Raw genomic sequence first — 17,073 nt, 5'->3', positions numbered from 1 at the left:
CGTTTGCGCAACAAATACAATCAAGACGAAATACAAGAGTATATACAAAGGATGCAACCAAGACCCCTGCTTACTAAGTGGATGCTCTAGCCAACTGAGTTACGAGAGCTTGTTGCTCTCTTGTTTCAGTTCAAAACAATTAATCTTTTATTTCAATACTGTCGGTGGATTTGCTATAAATTCAAATATAGTTACAGATGGTAACTTTTTTAAAAGTATAGCTACGAATAGTAAATACAATATATATGTTTGCTGCGTAAATTTTCCAAAAAATAATAGCACAGTTGTGGTATAAATGATTCCGGAACTACTAACCCCGGAAATAAAAATTATACCAAACATGAAATAATACAATCTCATTTTTTCTTGCATCTCTCTCTCTCTCTCTCTCTCTCTCTCTCTCTCTCTTTTTTTTTTTTTTTTTTTTTTGGGTCTTTCTTACCATTTCTGACTCTGCCACTATTTGTATTCCCCTTAATTTTCTTTCTCACATCCAGACTGCACTAAAGAAGAGTTAGGAAAGGAGAAAGAAAGAACAAATTGGCAGCTTGCATAATTAGTGTTTGCTTTAGTTTTTCTGTTTTGGAAAGGATTGAGGTGATCCAATTGTTAGGAGGATAAGAAACAAATGTTTTTGGTGTGCTAGAAATTTTGACTTGAAAATCGACATACTATTAGAAGGTTGAAGTTCGAAGACTCATCCAAATTCACCGACAATTTTTGAACTCATAAAACGTACAACAACAACAATAAATAACAACCCAGTAAAATCCTATTAGTAGGGTCTGGGGAGGGTAGTGTGTGTGCAGAACTTACCCCTATCCCAAAGGAATAGAGAAGTTGTTTCCGAAATACCTTCGGCTCAAGAAAACAAAAAGACAAAAGAAGATAATATTAGTATTACCACAAAAATTATAGAAAAAATAGGAATAACATGAAAGCCAGAAAGATGCAAAACAAAAACGTAAACTTATGTAAAACGTGTGGAAATAAAATTAGTTAGATAGAGTACTTGTTTTCGGCTTCTCCTTATCCATACTTGTCTCTGAATCATATTCTTTGTATTTTCTCAAAAGGAAATAATTTATTTCATTTTAACAATTAGTTGTGCTGTATTAGTTGATTTCCTTAAGAGTGTCAAGACGAAATACTAAAATTAAGAGTTTTAAGTTATGTACATGAATAATACTTAATTTTTAATGTTACTAAATTAAGTTAATAATAACTTGCGACAATAGGTAGCGGTTCCTAAAAAATCTGAGATGAGAAATTTGAAAAATAAAATGATTTATTTGATATAACCAATTAAACTCCGTTAATAATATAAAATATTTTTTATATAATCGATGTGTACCACTTAAATTCTTTTAAAAATATTAAAGAAAAAGGGAGTTGGGATCGAGTGAAGATAGATAAGATAGTGTTTCGAGTGACAAATCTGCGGATATTGATCAACTTTTTCTTTCGAAAATTAATAGACAAATGTATCAACTGGATAAAAATATAGGAGCAAAAGTGATCCTAACATTGTTGATGATTGCAGATTATTAATATTATTTAAGCTCGATACTCAACCTTAATGTGTGCTCAAACAAACATACATAAGATTTAGCAAGATTTTTAAATTTAAAAGTTCTATATTTATGTCCGTTAATAAATGCAGAGTTATTTGATTTCCGTCAGTATATTTGTTCTTTTAGTAGATACTTGCAATCTGTACATACTCGTGCTTTATACGACCACTTGAAACATACATGTACTTTGCACGACCACTTGGAATCTATATGTATTCATCACTTGAAACCCTTATTATGCATGATCACCTGAAACATACCCGTACTCTGCGCGGCATTTGGGACCTAATTATGCTATGCACGCCCACTTGGAGATCCCCCGACGACATAACATATAGCCCATCTTCCATTAAGATAATAAACGGAAGATACAAACTTTCAACAAATATAATAGTATTAGCATTGTTTATAATCAATTTTTCAAGATCTGCTTATTTCGAACGTACAGCAAGCTATATATGGGTCGAAATATGACCAAACAGGAATCTGTGGGAAGAGGAATGACAGTCATTTGGGCCGAAGTCATATTCGTATAACGCTATAGCGACAAGCACCTCCGCCACGACCGAGGTCGTGTACTCAGAATCCTTGTACAGTGAATTGGTTGTTACAGTATTTCAGAGGGTTCAATCTGTAACACAGTTAAGGGACTTAGGCACTCTGGCTCATGACCGTTGTGTTAAGGAGAATACTTAGTATAGATACTAGGTGAGAGAACTAAGTAGGGGTGGGTGGGTGGGCGGATTCTCACAAATCACACACTTCTTTACTAACATGGGGAGTGAATAGGAGAACTCATCTCAAAGATGAGAGAAGATTCAGAGCTTTCTATTCATCTTCTGTAGCCATCGTTATGGAATAAGTAAAGAGATACCCCGTGGTCATTAACGGTGAATTCTTTATTTATTCTTTATTTTACATTATAGATTAACGATGTCAAGAATGAATATAAGTTCATCATATACATTAAATCTTTTTCCATTATCTTAATGATTTCATGAGCTTAACCTTACACAACTCTTCTTATTTATCATTCATTAATCTATAGTCAATTATCTTTGGCTAGGATTTACCCCTTATCCATTTATTTAAATTGATTTAACTAAAAAGAGTTTTAACACCTTTTCGGTCAAACAATTTGGCGCCGTCTGTGGGGATTTTCTAGCCAAAGCCTTAGTTCCCTCTAGATCCCAACATAGTCTTAGCTCTATCTCCCATTTGGTGTAGTTTCACCCTTTCATTACGAATGTCGACTTGCCAAACCGGTCGGTAAACCCCCGAAACCGCCAAACCTACCAAGGGTAAATCCTTACGCGAAACTGAAGTTGTACCTAGTGTGCACATGAAAGTTGCGCTGCGCCAAAGCAACAGCCCCGAGGCATTGTGAACATGAGCCGTCATAAGGGGTCTACAACTACGTATACCAAATGTGTCCGTAATCCCATTTCCAGGTTAGTACCTAATGCCTCCTACATCCTGCGCATATCGCCTTCCCTCCTACTACATGAGACGATGCTTGTTGTGTAATTTGCTGACTAAGATATTCCTCATCTGTATGTTTGTGGTATGACTTATATTTTTGCCATCTTTGCACGACCGAGACTGACAAACTAGGACTCAAACTCGAAACCCTAGTAGTAGAAAGGATCGTCCACCCATGAAATGCCAAAGCTCAACCAGTGACGAGGCCGAGCGTAAAGCCGAAGCCAATATCAGGCCAGAAACTAGTATCAGAATACAGAACAAGGCGAGCCGCCCTGCAGCGCGATCCCTAGTTCATTGCCAGACGAGGGAAACGTGGCCAATCCCCCTCTTTCATCATCTAAACAGTCGACCAAGGTAACATATTATTCCATGTACTTCTAACCCGCTATTCCTTCTTAAAAAAAGAGAGAAGTGGAACAGAGAACAAGGATGCCCTCCCAAATTGAACAAAGGCTAGCCGACATACAAGCTCTGAATTCCTCCTTACGGCGAGCAGCAAATCGGGAAAACCCTCCATACCGTATCATACTACAAATAACAGGCAAACGGCTCAGAGCAAGCCGACATCATTAAGAAACAATCTCCATAGCATGCAACTGGGCGATGAGCCCATGGAACGTATAATATCCCCAATACAGGCAGCACATGAACACAAAAAGCTTTCCTGTATGCTCGCCTTGGCAATGCTATGCCGATTCGGACGACTAAATACTATGAGTCACGACCGAACTTCGTTCAAATCAATCGAGCCCCAAGGTGCCCAGAAGTCCAAGAAATAAGTTCATCCTTTCCAGGCCGAGCAATAAAGGGACTAGATAGACTGGGGCTCACCTCGACATATGCATAAACGATGCAGCAACGAGTAATATTCTCCAATAAAAACAAGGCAGTATGCCACATTCTTACCACTCCACCGATCCCACACACCGCCAAACACAAGTAAAATTCGATCTCATCTGAATCAACAAGTTAAAGTTCGACCTCGCTCGAAGTTACACCCTAACGGCCCGCAGCCATTGCCAAGCAAAAGTAAAATTCGACTTTGTTCGAATCAATAAGTTAAAGTTCGACCTCGCTCAAACTCATAATGGGTTACAACTCGACCTCGCTTGAATTTACACCCTAACGGCCCCCGGCCATCGCCAATGGAAAGTAAAATTCGACCTCGTTCGAATCAACAAATTAAAGTTCGCTCGAATTTACACTATAACGGCCCCTGGCCATCACCAAGCGAAAGTAAAATCGACCTCGTTCGAATCAACAAGTTAAAATTCGACCTTGCTCGAACTCATAACGGGTTACAACTCAACCTCGCTCGAATTTACACCCTTACGGCCCCCGACCATCGCCAAACGAAAGTAAAATTCCACCTCGTTTGATTCAAGAAGTCAAAGTTCGACCTCGCTCGAACTAATAACAGGTTACAACTCAACCTCGCTCGAATTTACACCCTAACGGCCCCCGACCATCGCCAAAAATTCGACTTTCATTCAAGCTAATAAAGTTCAACCTCGCTCAAACTAACAAAATAAGGTTCGACCACATTAAACTAACGAAATGAGACCTGACCTCACTCGAATCAGCAAGCTAAATTCGACCTCATTCGAATTCCCAACTAAAATTAGGGACTCATCACGGGAAAATCTGAAGACCTTTTTCAGAAATGGATGAGAACGAGAGTCTGAGATATGCAACCAAAGTCAAACCAACTATCTTATTTAGATATATACACATACACGACAACGTCTTACAAAAGGCCGAAAGCGTGCCTCCCTAAACAGAAAAACAAGCAACAACAAATATATCACTCGACCTCATCTCTACCGCCGTCCTCGTCAACATTGTCATTATTAGAATAGAGCCCATCTTCAATCTCAGCACCCCCACCGGCCTCCGATGTCGCAGGGTCATAACTGCAGGCAAGACGAGCCTCGTGTGTCTTAATCCGAGCATCTTCAAAAGCGGCCTCAGGAACGCTCCCCGCCACCCACAAACCCTTATATATATCTCGTTGGGCCTTAGCATAGACCCATAGCTCGTACAAATGGCGGGGGACAGCAACAGAGGCTGATTCCTGAGAGGGGGCCTGAGCCAACAGCTACGCCTTCTCGACCTCGAGAGCCACAACTTGGTCTCCCAGGTTCGAGGTATCCCGCTCAAGCTCACCGATCCGCTCCTCGAGCCTTGCCTCCCTCAGTATGGTTGTCTCCCTCTCGGCTTCCCACTCAGACCTGAGGATACAAATAGTGTCTTCCAGCGCCGCTGCCCTCGCCAAAGCCGCCACTCGGGCCCCCTCGGCCACCTTCTTTTCTAGCTCAGCCACTTTCTCTGTCCACTTTGCACTTAGATCGACAACTCTAGTGGCAGTCTACTTAAGCTCGGCTCGCAAGGATAATACCTTCGCCTGAAGATCCTCGCATTCCGCCGCAACCCTTTTGCCCACCTCGAGCTCCTCGTCTTTGGCCCTAAGCAGCCCCTCAAGCTCGCTACATCTGCGGATAGACCGCATCAGATCCTCGTCCTTCATCTCCAACTCCTTCTTGAGGGATTGAGTACTATTGCCGCCCTAAGCTGCACGTGCATCTCACGGCACCTGTTGTGATACCGGCGGTACTTCGTGGCCATTTTCAGAAAGATGTCGGCCCGTCTCTCAGCCCGACAAGCACTCTCGATCTCCAACATGTAAGTCTGAGGAAAAAAGGAAGAATCAACAAATGTAAATGGCACAAAACAAAGAAAATAGCAAAAGGAAACTCACCCTAAAGGCCATCTCTGCCACGCCACGCAACAAACCGGAATCACTGATCTCTCGAAGAGATCTGCTTTCGGAGGCAGAGCACAGAAGGTCAAATTGGGGTACCAAGTCCACCGTGTCCTCCAGCAGGTTAAAATCTGATGGAATTTCGAGCACACGGGAAGGGCCTTCTACCCTCACATCGACTCTGGTAAAACCTTCCTCGAACATCCTCATGTCCTCATGATCGATATCAGAATCAAATTCATATTCATCTACTATAACGCACTTCAACCTCTCAGTAGCCGAATAGGGGATGTGGGCCTGCCAAGACATCGATGGACCGCTCGGAACAATCGCGGCAGCCTCCGAACTCTGTCCCCCTGCCATGGCAGCTTTTTCCATGCCCGAAATGGGTATCACCTCCACGCCCAGACTGGCATCACCGCCGGCTTCAGACACCGTCGAAATAGGGTCGGCCCTCGAGGGCGTTTCAATAAAAGACGTCCTCTCTGACATTAACCTCTACCTATTTGACGGGGCCTCTTCGCCACCACCATGAGAAGGTTCGTCTACCAAACGGAATGTGGAGACCGGAATGTCTGACCGAAGAGCAACCTCTGAATAAACGGGCTCGGGCGTGGACGCTGTCCGTAGAACAACCAGACTTTGTACGCCCTCATCCACAATTACCCTTGGTACAAGCGGGGCAGAAGAAGCCCGCTGACGAAAAGCAAGGACATGAGCCCTCGCCCTTCTCGCTCCTCTCCGACCTGCCAATGAAAGAAATTTCACCAAACGAATACGTAAGGTAAAGAAAAAGACGGAGAAAAGAACAAAGCAACTAAGGCCGAAATAAGCCGACTCACCAGTGGAAGGTTTGCGCCCAAACCTCTTATGGAAAGGCGCCCATTCGCAAATCCCCATCTTGTGGGGCAGAATCAAGCTCCCCTATTTGCGAATATTAGCAACTTGTGGAGGAGGTACTCTCTCGGCTGCGGAAACAGAAAACACTCGACGAAATCACTAAAAGGAGACGACCAACAACCATTTTCAAAAAATATATAATATAATAAAAGGAAAGGAAGACCTATGGGCGAAATTCCATGCCTCAGGAAACCCCGCAGGGTTCGTTACCACGTGTTCTGTTCGTACATAGAAGAAGTTCTCCCAAAAGCGACGATTGGACTTGTCATCTATCTTTACCACCAAACCCTTGGTTCCTCGGTGACGAAGGTGAATCATCGTGCCCCTATAAAAATGGGGGGCGAAGAGGTGAAGCATGTTTTGTAGAGTAATTCCTCGATCGGCCAGCTCCACGTACTTGATGAGCATAAGGAAGAGCTTATACACGTACGGAGAGATTTGAGCTAGACACACCTCATAGAAACGACAAAAATCCACCGCCAAGGAAGGAAGGGGAAGCGTGTATCCGATGACAAATGGATAGGCGTAAAATGCACAGTAGCCCGGGCGGTGTATATGCACTATGTCACAACCCGCCGTTCAATATGATCAGAGATTCGATCTCCATTTGGCTTTAAATGTCGTGAGCGCTGTAACATCCATAATAGAAATAACAGGTTCAAACTCATCCTTGGCAGGGTTCTTGAAGTCAGTCCTTGCCTTCCCTGGGCGAGGAACCACTTTATCCACGGTTGGAAACTTCTCATCCTCTACCGCAACTACATCCTCTTCATGTGGAGGCATGTCAATTTACGGCGCAAGGGCTCCAACAACTCTCTCTGGGTCAGAGGATGCACTAGCCATCTCTTCTTTGATTGCGAAAATTGGGAACGATAAAGGAAAAAGGTAGCGAACCACAAAAACTTTTAACAGAGGGAAATGTGAAACTGAAGGGGAAGAAGAAAAGTTGCGAAAGTCTCTCTTGAGCGATTGGGAAGCGCATCATTCAAATATAGGATTTCCCCCTATTTATAGGGATATAAGTACCCTGAGCAGGAAAATCAAACGCCGCCATTTTGAAAACGGAAAGGGCACAAGAAACGATGCAAATCATAGAAAACATGCGCCATAATGATGCATGAGGAGTTTTAATGACATTCTGAACTGACGTAACAGTCTGATGCAGCTCTCGAAACGTCACGTCGCTACCTCGCCACGAGGTACTCACCCATCGCCCAAAGCGCTCAGATTTCTCACAACTTTCGAATCGACAGATTCCGCCCATCGAGCTCGCCAAAAAACGACCATAATAGGCGGAGGGACTAACTATATGGGTTGAAATCTGACCAAATAGGAATATGCAGGAAGAGGAACGGTAGTCATTTGGGCCGAAGTTGTATTTGTATAACGCTATAGCAACAAGCACCTTGGCCACGACCGAGGTCGTGTACTCAGAATGCTTGTACGGTGAATTGATTGTTACAGCATTTCAGAGGGTCAATCTGTAACACAGTTAAGAGACTTACGCACTCTGGCTAATGACCGTTGTTTAAAGGAGAATACTTAGTATATATACTAGGTGAGAGAACAACAGGGGGGAGGAGGTTATCACAAATCACACACTTCTTCACTAACAAAGGAGGTGAATAGGAGAACCCATCTCAAAGATGAGAGAAGGTTCAGAGCTTTGCTATTCCTCTTCTGTAGCCATCGTTATGGAATAAATAAAGAGATACCCCGTGGTCATTAGTGATGAATTCTTTCTTTATTCTTTATTTTACATTATGGATTAACAATGTCAAGAATGAATGTAAGCTCATCATATACATTAGATCTTTTTCCATTATCTTAATGAGTTCATGAGCTTAACCTTACACAACTCTTCTTATTTTTCATTAATTTAGAGTCAATTATTTTTTTTACCCTTTATCCATTCATTTAAATTGATTTAACTAAAAAGAGTTTAACACTTTTTGAACCAAGCTATTGCATGAAATTCTAACCGAATAATTAATGAGACCCATACTTACAATAATTATATGTAAATCCATAATTGCATACGTGCACCTTTCTCTACTATTTTAACTAGTACACAGTATTATCTCATTTCTCGTTTATCCTAAACTTTAAACAATAAAAGAACATTTTACACTTCTATATACAACTTTAGCTCCTTTTCACTGCCTATACCTCTATTCAAACCCCACCAGTTCTTGCCAAAAAATTTTAAAAATACCTTTTGTCGAAAAAATAAAATTAAAAAACTCCTTTTTTAACCCAAAAAAATGGGAAATTGCTAAAATTAACTTTAAATCCCACGATTAATCATCTCCATATACTGCTGTAATGACTGTTCTCTCTGTAACCTCATTTCTTCATTAAACTTAGTTATAAACGCTTCTACTCGCCGGTTCAACTCGTCCTGACTCGGCGACGGTTCAAGTACGGTTTTCCTCTTGTTTTCAATTTGAACCGGAGATTGACTTCCATGATTCTGCTGCCACGTGTTCAGGTGCCTCGTGAGCGGCACGTGACGACCCTCTGTTATCTTCTTCCATGTACTCTCTAATGTCTCATGTCTCTTCACTCTTGCTACCCTCAGCGATTTCACCCCTGTAATTCCGAATATTTACAGAATTAACCTTAAAAGTGTTTGAACTCACATACAAAAGAAAAAGGATATTTTTAAAATATACTCATGACTTAAACATGCTAATATAATAATAAAGAGAATTATTCAAATATAAAAATATATATGATTCATTTGTACGGATGAGAAAATAATATAACATAAACTGGAAGAATATAGAAGAGTAATAAATAGGAGTATAAATTTTTTAGAACTATAAATTTGTAGCCGTTTTAAAAATAACAGCAATAAAATATATATTTTTGGTATAATATAATATACATATTTAATGAGAAATGTATAGTATTTGTTACCTTCAGGATTCATTCTCGTAAGCGGTTTCCGGTGACCGAACCGGGAAGAAACCAGCGGTTTCTCCGTCGCTAGCTGTTGAAGAAGCTCCGTTTCCACTTCAGGCAACGACGTAACAACGGAATTCGAAATCACAACCTGATCATCATTTTCAACTTCAACCACCTGCTGCGGTTCAATATTTACCGGTTCAGCCTTCACCTCAAACACCTCCGATTCATCCACCGGTTCAGGCGATAACTCAGACATCTCCGGTTCACTCATGTTAACGTTAGGCTGGGAAATTACTATCAAATCTGAGAGCGGAGTTGATCTGGCAGAAATCAACGGCTGTGATTCACCGCTAGAATGTTCCCTACGGTGTGATCGAGAAGTAGCGGCGATGATGATGATTATACAGTTGAGTACAACGTAAAGGTAAGGAGGCTTGAGCCAACTGGAAATAAAGCTACTCCAAATCGTAGGGAATTCATATAAAACCAATGGAACAGAGGATTTTACGAGCATAGCTGAAGATACAGCGCCAATTGAAATCAACAGAACTTTCATTGATAACATTAAACTGCTCGTTGATGGTGCCATTTTTGTAAATTCTTGGCTATGTTGTGTAATTTTGTAAGCTGAAATAGTTGTTATTTTTTGAGAATTGAGAGTAAAGAAGAGGAGGAGAAGATGGAAGTACGGACCGCAGAGATAAGTGTTGGAAGAGAGGAGTATAAATAAAAGATGGAGGGCTGAGGACGCGTGTTTGTGGGATAGGATGAAATCTGAGCCGTTCGATTAGGTAAAAGAAAGTAGGCAAGACGAGTTTTGCTTCTTTTCTTTTTTTCCTTTTTTGGGGTTTTAGTTTTCCAAGTGGTATGTATATAACCCAATGTTCGCAAGTTTATTTGAATTCATAACTTTTGAAGTATAAATATATATATATATATAAATTATTAAAATTTAACAAATTTTATAATTAAACTCATAATTTTAATAGTATAATAAATTTTATACTAAAAATTTTAAGAGTCGAACTCATTGAATTTTTAAATTTTTTATCCGCTTATGTATATTTGGTACTTATTTTGGGACCCAACTAATTTAAAATCAACTTAATAAATTTCACTTTGAATATAAAGTGTTTCGATTAAAGATAACTTCATGTGTAGTACTCAGGGCTCATTTAGTGTGAATGATAAGGGATAATTAATTACGGGATTAAATTTGAGATATATTTATTCTATTTTTGGTTGAAATAAAATGATAAATCGTAATATAACTAATTTTGAAATTAATTATTCCAAAATTAACTAATTCATTAATCATAAAATAATTTGTTTCCAACCAGACGATACCTTGGAAGGGGATTAAAAGTAGTACTTATCACCTTCTCATAACGTTTGAGTTTGAGTTTGACTTTGAACTGAGAGGGAGTAGAGTTGCCACGAAGCAATTATGGTAGCTGATTAACGATAATTATTACTTGTATGTTACTTCATGCATGGAATTTGGTGTACTAATTTTTTTATTACTAATATAGCTTACCTACTGTATCAAATTATGACACATAATTATCATTTAGATGATATGATACTATTATAAAGCCTGTACATTGTTGTAAGAGTAAAATTTGCATATACTTTTAAGTATTTCTAATTTATTAAAATGTGACTTATATAGTCTTATTTGGTTTTAAATAAGAAAAAAGCAAGTATAGTAGTTGATTAAGGATAAGTTTTACTTATATGTTAGTTCATGCATGGATTTTAGTGTATTTTCTTATTAAGCTAATATATAGCTTAACTATTATATTGTATCCAATCATGATATATAATTGCCTTTTTGATAATATGATAGTATGAAACATCACTAATACGTAAAAACAAATCTACACGCATATATGTACCTGTTAATGAATTGAACAATTATTATATTTTTAATTTTTAATTTTTTTCAAACTTTAAGCTTTTCGTTATACTTTCATGACATGATAGTATAGCCATACAAATTAAATCTTATATAATGTTCAAACTTACTAGTTTTAAAGTGTTTTTTTTTTAATTTAAATTTTCGTGAGCAGTCAAAAGGGAGTATGTCTTTCTTTTATAGAAGAATTAATAACTATTTTACGTAGCCTATTTTTGACTTTGTGAACTTTTTCGTTCAAGCTAATTTTTGTCTGGGGGAAATAATCTTCTATATTCACTTATAATTTAAATAGAGTAAAATGATCATATAAAAATTACATTTATTTTACTTATTGATCTCCTTTATTGCCTTAATTATTTCTTCTCGAAAAAAAGTCATACAAGTAAAATAATATTGGTGAAGACTAAAAATCAAATTTCCCTTTTTCTTTTGAGTGAAGTTAGGCAGATAGTGACAATATGCATATAACTCCAGAAGATTTCTTTGTGCGTACTTATGTGGAACAATAACAATTTCTAAAGATAAGAAATGGGAGATGTTGGGTTTATTAAGTCTTTAGAGTGAAAACGATGTTGTGATACTTCTCTGTCAAATAAGATTTGAACTTTTATTGTTGAGCTATATTTATTTATATTTTCTGACTAAGTCAAAACGAATATTATTGTGTTTTGTCATTAATTAGTTATATTATATCAATTGAAAAAGAATTATTAGAAGAAATCGATAATAAAAATTTAATAACTTCGCATCTCAAAAGGCAAATAAATAAACTAAGAAATATAGACAAAATTTTTTACTTTTTTTTTCTGAGATCACTCATGTAGTTTAGCTTTAGACCACAAATATTATTAAACCGACCATGAGTATGTAATACGTGGAAGTAGTTACATGTACAGTTTATTAAAGTAAATAATAATTCTCTTAACACAAACGTTGTTTTCCCCAATCATTCATTGAGTTGAAAAAGTTATTGAATCCTAAGTGATCAGCATAATGACAATTACTCCACTATTTTTACTGAATTTTCTGATTAAAAAAATTAAGGAGAACTTTTAGTTTAATTAAGCATGACATAGCCAAAACAAAACAGTTATGACATCTAGGGGAATAATTATGGTTGCTGAAATTATTACTTTAGACAAAAACTGAAAAGTTGTCCAAGAAAAAGAACGATTCACATTGACGTCAAGAATATGAAAAGCTTATAACTCTGTTTAAACTTTAACGTGCAAATATTGTATGTATCTTCTAATAGATTAGTTATTTCATTTTTTCTTTATTTGCATGAGAAGTTGAGGACCTTGACTCTTAGGGAAGAGATTTTTCCTAGTTGGTTCGTGGTGTTATTTGTTGAACATATGTTCTCTTTGATTTGATGCGTTAATTACAGGATAAAAAGATACTCCTTCGGTTCACTTTAACCTCACATTTGTACTAAAAATAAATTTTTATTTTTATTTGTCAATTTACCCATATCAAGAAAAAACAAAATTTTTTCCCGTTATACCCACAATATTTATTGCTCATTTCAAATCATTTTCTCAAATCCAATAATAATGCATCAATTAATATGTGTACCATAGTAAATTATGCGCTTCATTTATTATTTTTTAAGGAGCGTAAAAAGTCAAAACGTGCCAAGTGTGAACGAAGGGAATATTAGAGTGAAAATATATACTCTCTTTGTCTCGATTTATGTGATACGTTTTACTTTTCAAGATTCAATTTTTTTAATTTTGATTGTGCATTTGAACATAAAATCTTCTAACCTTTCGAAATAAAATTTACAATACTTCGTTTGAAAACTACGTAAAAGATACTATAAGTCACAATAATAAATAGTTTAGAATATTTAAAAGACATATAAAAAGATTACAATCAAAATATAATTTGTTGAATCTCAAAATTCGAGCACGATCACATAAATTGGGAGAAAGAAGTATTAATTGACAATAATAGTTTGAATTACAGTATGTTGGGAGAAAGAAGTACTTCCTCCCGTCCACTTTAATTGATCTTTTGGTTATTTTTATACATATTAAGGAATTCATCTTTTAGCATTAATTAACAATAAAATTGACCATATTAACCTGAATTTGTTCTTTGGGAATATAACAAATATCTTTACATCAAGAGCAACTTTGAAAAATTGAAGTTAATTCATTTTTGATATCTGAAAAAATTAAATATTATTGTATATGGGTAAAACCAGGGTTAATAAACACCCCGATTTTCTGGAGGGGCAAAAGAAACAAGGACATAACTACATGAAATCGGAGCTAGGAACCTCTCATACTAAGGTCCGAGGAAAGCGCTTACCACCGATGCCATCGAGACGACGCCTCCCGAATCTGGTTCGAGCTCCAAGACCTCAAAAAATATTAGCAAATAGTTGTACACAACTATCGGAGGGTCATGATATTCGCGCTCAATCGTATATCACGTCGTGGATCTTGGCCTGTATTGGCAGCCGATAAGTGATTAAAGAAAAAGAAGATTTTTAGAACCTTTTTTTAGAGTTATGCTAGGGATGAAACTCTCCTACTATATAAAGTGAGTGAGTTTCATTCAAGAAGAACGCTGTAACACGCATATTAAGGCAATATAAACTTGTTTTATTTGCTTCTAAGTTATTTCAACGTTCTTATTTTGCTCATAGTTCTTCACATATAATTTGGCTCTGAACCCAAAGCAGAACAACTGTTAAGCTTAGGTCCGAGACCGGAGTCAATACCACAACTGGTTTGGTTACTTATTTCACTTTTAATCCGCATATCCTTAAATCTTGTATAAATTCAATTGTTATCTAATTTTAAGGGTAAACAATTATGAACCAAAAAAAGATTTAAAAAATCAATTAAAGTGGATAAGAAAGAGTATTAATTAATGATAATAGTTTGAAATAACAAATGCAGAACTACTATAGAGACTGAGGAGAGAGAAGCTCTCATCCATCACTACAAATAAACCAATGGAAAGTCCACCCAAATTACCTAACATACCACCGGAACCACCGGATCTGTCATGGAAGAAGACACACCCCAATCCCATTCTTACAAGGAAATGCTCCTAGATAAGCAAGATACAACACAAGCTGACTACTTCGCTTCAGAACTAGAATCCACAAGAACGCAACAAAAAGGAAAGGAAACAACACGTCCAATCCTACTATCTCAAGAGGATAAAAACATATTATATGAACCATGGTGTTACTCAGTCATCATAAAGCTTTTTGGAAAGTGTATGCCACATTATCTCCTTCGATCTAAATTAATTGAGTTATGGAACCCATCCGAACAGTTAATCTTGATTGACCTAGGATGAGACTTTTACATAGTCAAATTTGATGAAGAGAAAAATCTAGTGAAAGCCATACAAAAAGGGCCATGGTTTATCTCTGGCAGTTTCCTCTCAGTCAGAATATGGGAACCCAAATTCGTTCCACAAGAAGCGACACTATCCTTCATTGCAATCTGGATATGACTACCTCAACTATCCACTGAATTCTATGACAAAGAGGTCCTAGAAAAAGTAGGCAGAAAACTGGGGAAGCTTCTAAAAATTGATATGTGCACCTCCGCCACTCTCAGAGGTAGATACGCAAGAATATGTATCCAGGTACCCTTGAAAACACTAGTTGCTACATCAGTTACAATAGGGAACCATAAACAACTGGTGGTCTATGAAGGAGAAAACATACTGTGCACTGGGTGTGGAAGGATAGGGCATACTACAAGAGGATGCTCGCACAGACAAAAACAACATCAAACAACAAATATGCAAGACAACCCGGAGTGCTCAAATACAAAGCCAAACGGTGATTCAAGCCAAACACTTAATGCGGAAGAAGAGGAATGGAAAGTTGTTTCTTTCCCCAGAAAGCGTAAAAAAGAGAACAACACGCAACATAATGAAGCAATGGACAAGAGTAGAAAGAATAAAATAGCAGCAAAACCAAATGGTATCAAAGACAAAATGTTCGATGCTACATCCAGTAAGTTCCTTGAAACTCAAACTTTCCGATACACCTCTAAATCTAACCCTCTACAGGATATGGACCAAGCCCAACCCATAAATACAAAGGTACAACAATCAGAAAAACGTACTACAAATGGGCAACCCACAAGAGAAAGGCCCAATACAAGTGTAAAAAGGAAAACGAACCCAGGTCCTACACAGCAACACACAAATAATGGAAAGGGGCCCATACCACAAGCAAAAACCAAATTGAACCCCACACACAGTAACCCAAACCCAATTGACACTACCCCACGTCCAAAGTCAACTAAGCCCAAAAGCCAAGAGGAAAGCGAAAAATTTCAGACGGGGCTATCTCCCTTTTCTGAAAAACTAGACTCCATGGTAGACCCCAATTATGACTCCTACAACACTACGTCTCCTCTACCAACACCAACTGGAGAAAACCCCTTCATGAAAGTTCAAGAGCCAAAACTGAGCAATCAAGAAATCCTAAGTGATTTAACACAAGCCATCAACTCAACCGGATATCACAATAATACCATTCTCAGTGTATCAGTCACATACTTTAAAATATTAAGCATGTTTGTCGATCCAAGTCCACAACCCCCAAAAACAGTTGATTGCCCCAATAACCCACCCTTTATTACTAATCCAAAAACGGGCAGACAAAAGAAACCCAAAAATGGAACTCAATACCAACCCCCCAATCTTCCTAACCTCCATACCACCACCACCGGACCACTTACCAGCGTTGTGGCTGGAATTAGCCCTCCACAGCCAAGCCCTATGCTACAATTTTCAGTTAGTAGATCAACCGATCTCTCTAATCATACAAAACCCAGCTCATCTGGCAAGGGTAACTACAGAAGCCCTAAATAGGGGTTTGGGGATGCTTGGAGCACAATTATGGCAGGCAGTCATGGCCCAAAGCCACCCAACTCACATGCAACAGAACATCGACTCATCTGTCCACGACAAGATGCAACAGATATTCAACAACATGCCTTTCTTCCCAGATCCATCAGTAGAGGACCCCTATGCAACCCCTCAGTTCAAGATACTCCAACATGAACCATCTCAGAAAACTTCATCTTCAGTGCAAGAGATCCATCAACAACCACCTCAGGAGAAACAACACCAATCGCCTCTAGGGAACATCTCTAAAGGAATATCAACAACCCTGGAGCTACTGAGGAATCACGAGGTGCTAATGAACCAGGAAGCAACCCCAATCGGCAACCTAGTGAGGGTGGACTCACTATGGCTGGAAGCAATAAGAGCGGCGGAGTTCAGCGTGGAACACAACGAGACTTTGATACTCCTTTGCCTAAAGAACCTAGTCCGTTGTGGAATGGACTTCTCCTCTCACCAGACTCAAGGTACATTCTAACCCCTTCTGACCTTAACCCCAGTTATGAGACCCTAACAATCTCAACACAGGGGAAGAGAAGCGATGCAACCCTAGGGCAGGGACAAGGCATCAACGAGCAACAACCCTCCAACACTGAACCCTCTAATAAATTTCAAAATATGGAATG

At 38.4% G+C, this 17,073-nt stretch overlaps 1 protein-coding gene across 1 annotated transcript; it reads right to left on the bottom strand.

Annotated features, from left to right (window-relative positions):
- Positions 1 to 8,687: 8,687 nt before the first annotated feature.
- On the bottom strand, positions 8,688 to 10,346 carry LOC107803683 (uncharacterized). The gene is made up of 2 exons (XM_016627452.2): positions 9,643 to 10,346; positions 8,688 to 9,312 (listed from the first exon to the last, which is right to left on the bottom strand). Exons 1-2 carry the CDS (start codon positions 10,220 to 10,222, stop codon positions 9,008 to 9,010), a joined length of 885 nt encoding a protein of 294 aa, XP_016482938.1. The 5' UTR covers positions 10,223 to 10,346; the 3' UTR covers positions 8,688 to 9,007.
- Positions 10,347 to 17,073: the final 6,727 nt, after the last annotated feature.

This window comes from Nicotiana tabacum, chromosome 21 (assembly GCF_000715075.1).
Source record: "Nicotiana tabacum cultivar K326 chromosome 21, ASM71507v2, whole genome shotgun sequence".
NCBI classification, from domain to species: Eukaryota; Viridiplantae; Streptophyta; class Magnoliopsida; order Solanales; family Solanaceae; genus Nicotiana; species Nicotiana tabacum.
This window is presented reverse-complemented; position numbering and strand designations above follow the sequence as displayed.

Excerpts from the sequence above, each read along its gene's own strand:
- LOC107803683 (XM_016627452.2), bottom strand. The coding sequence starts at position 10,222 with ATGGCACCATCAACGAGCAGTTTAATGTTATCAATGAAAGTTCTGTTG. Across the intron at positions 9,313-9,642 it reads TACGAGAATGAATCCTGAAG|GGGTGAAATCGCTGAGGGTA; the intron begins GTAACAAATACT and ends TCGGAATTACAG.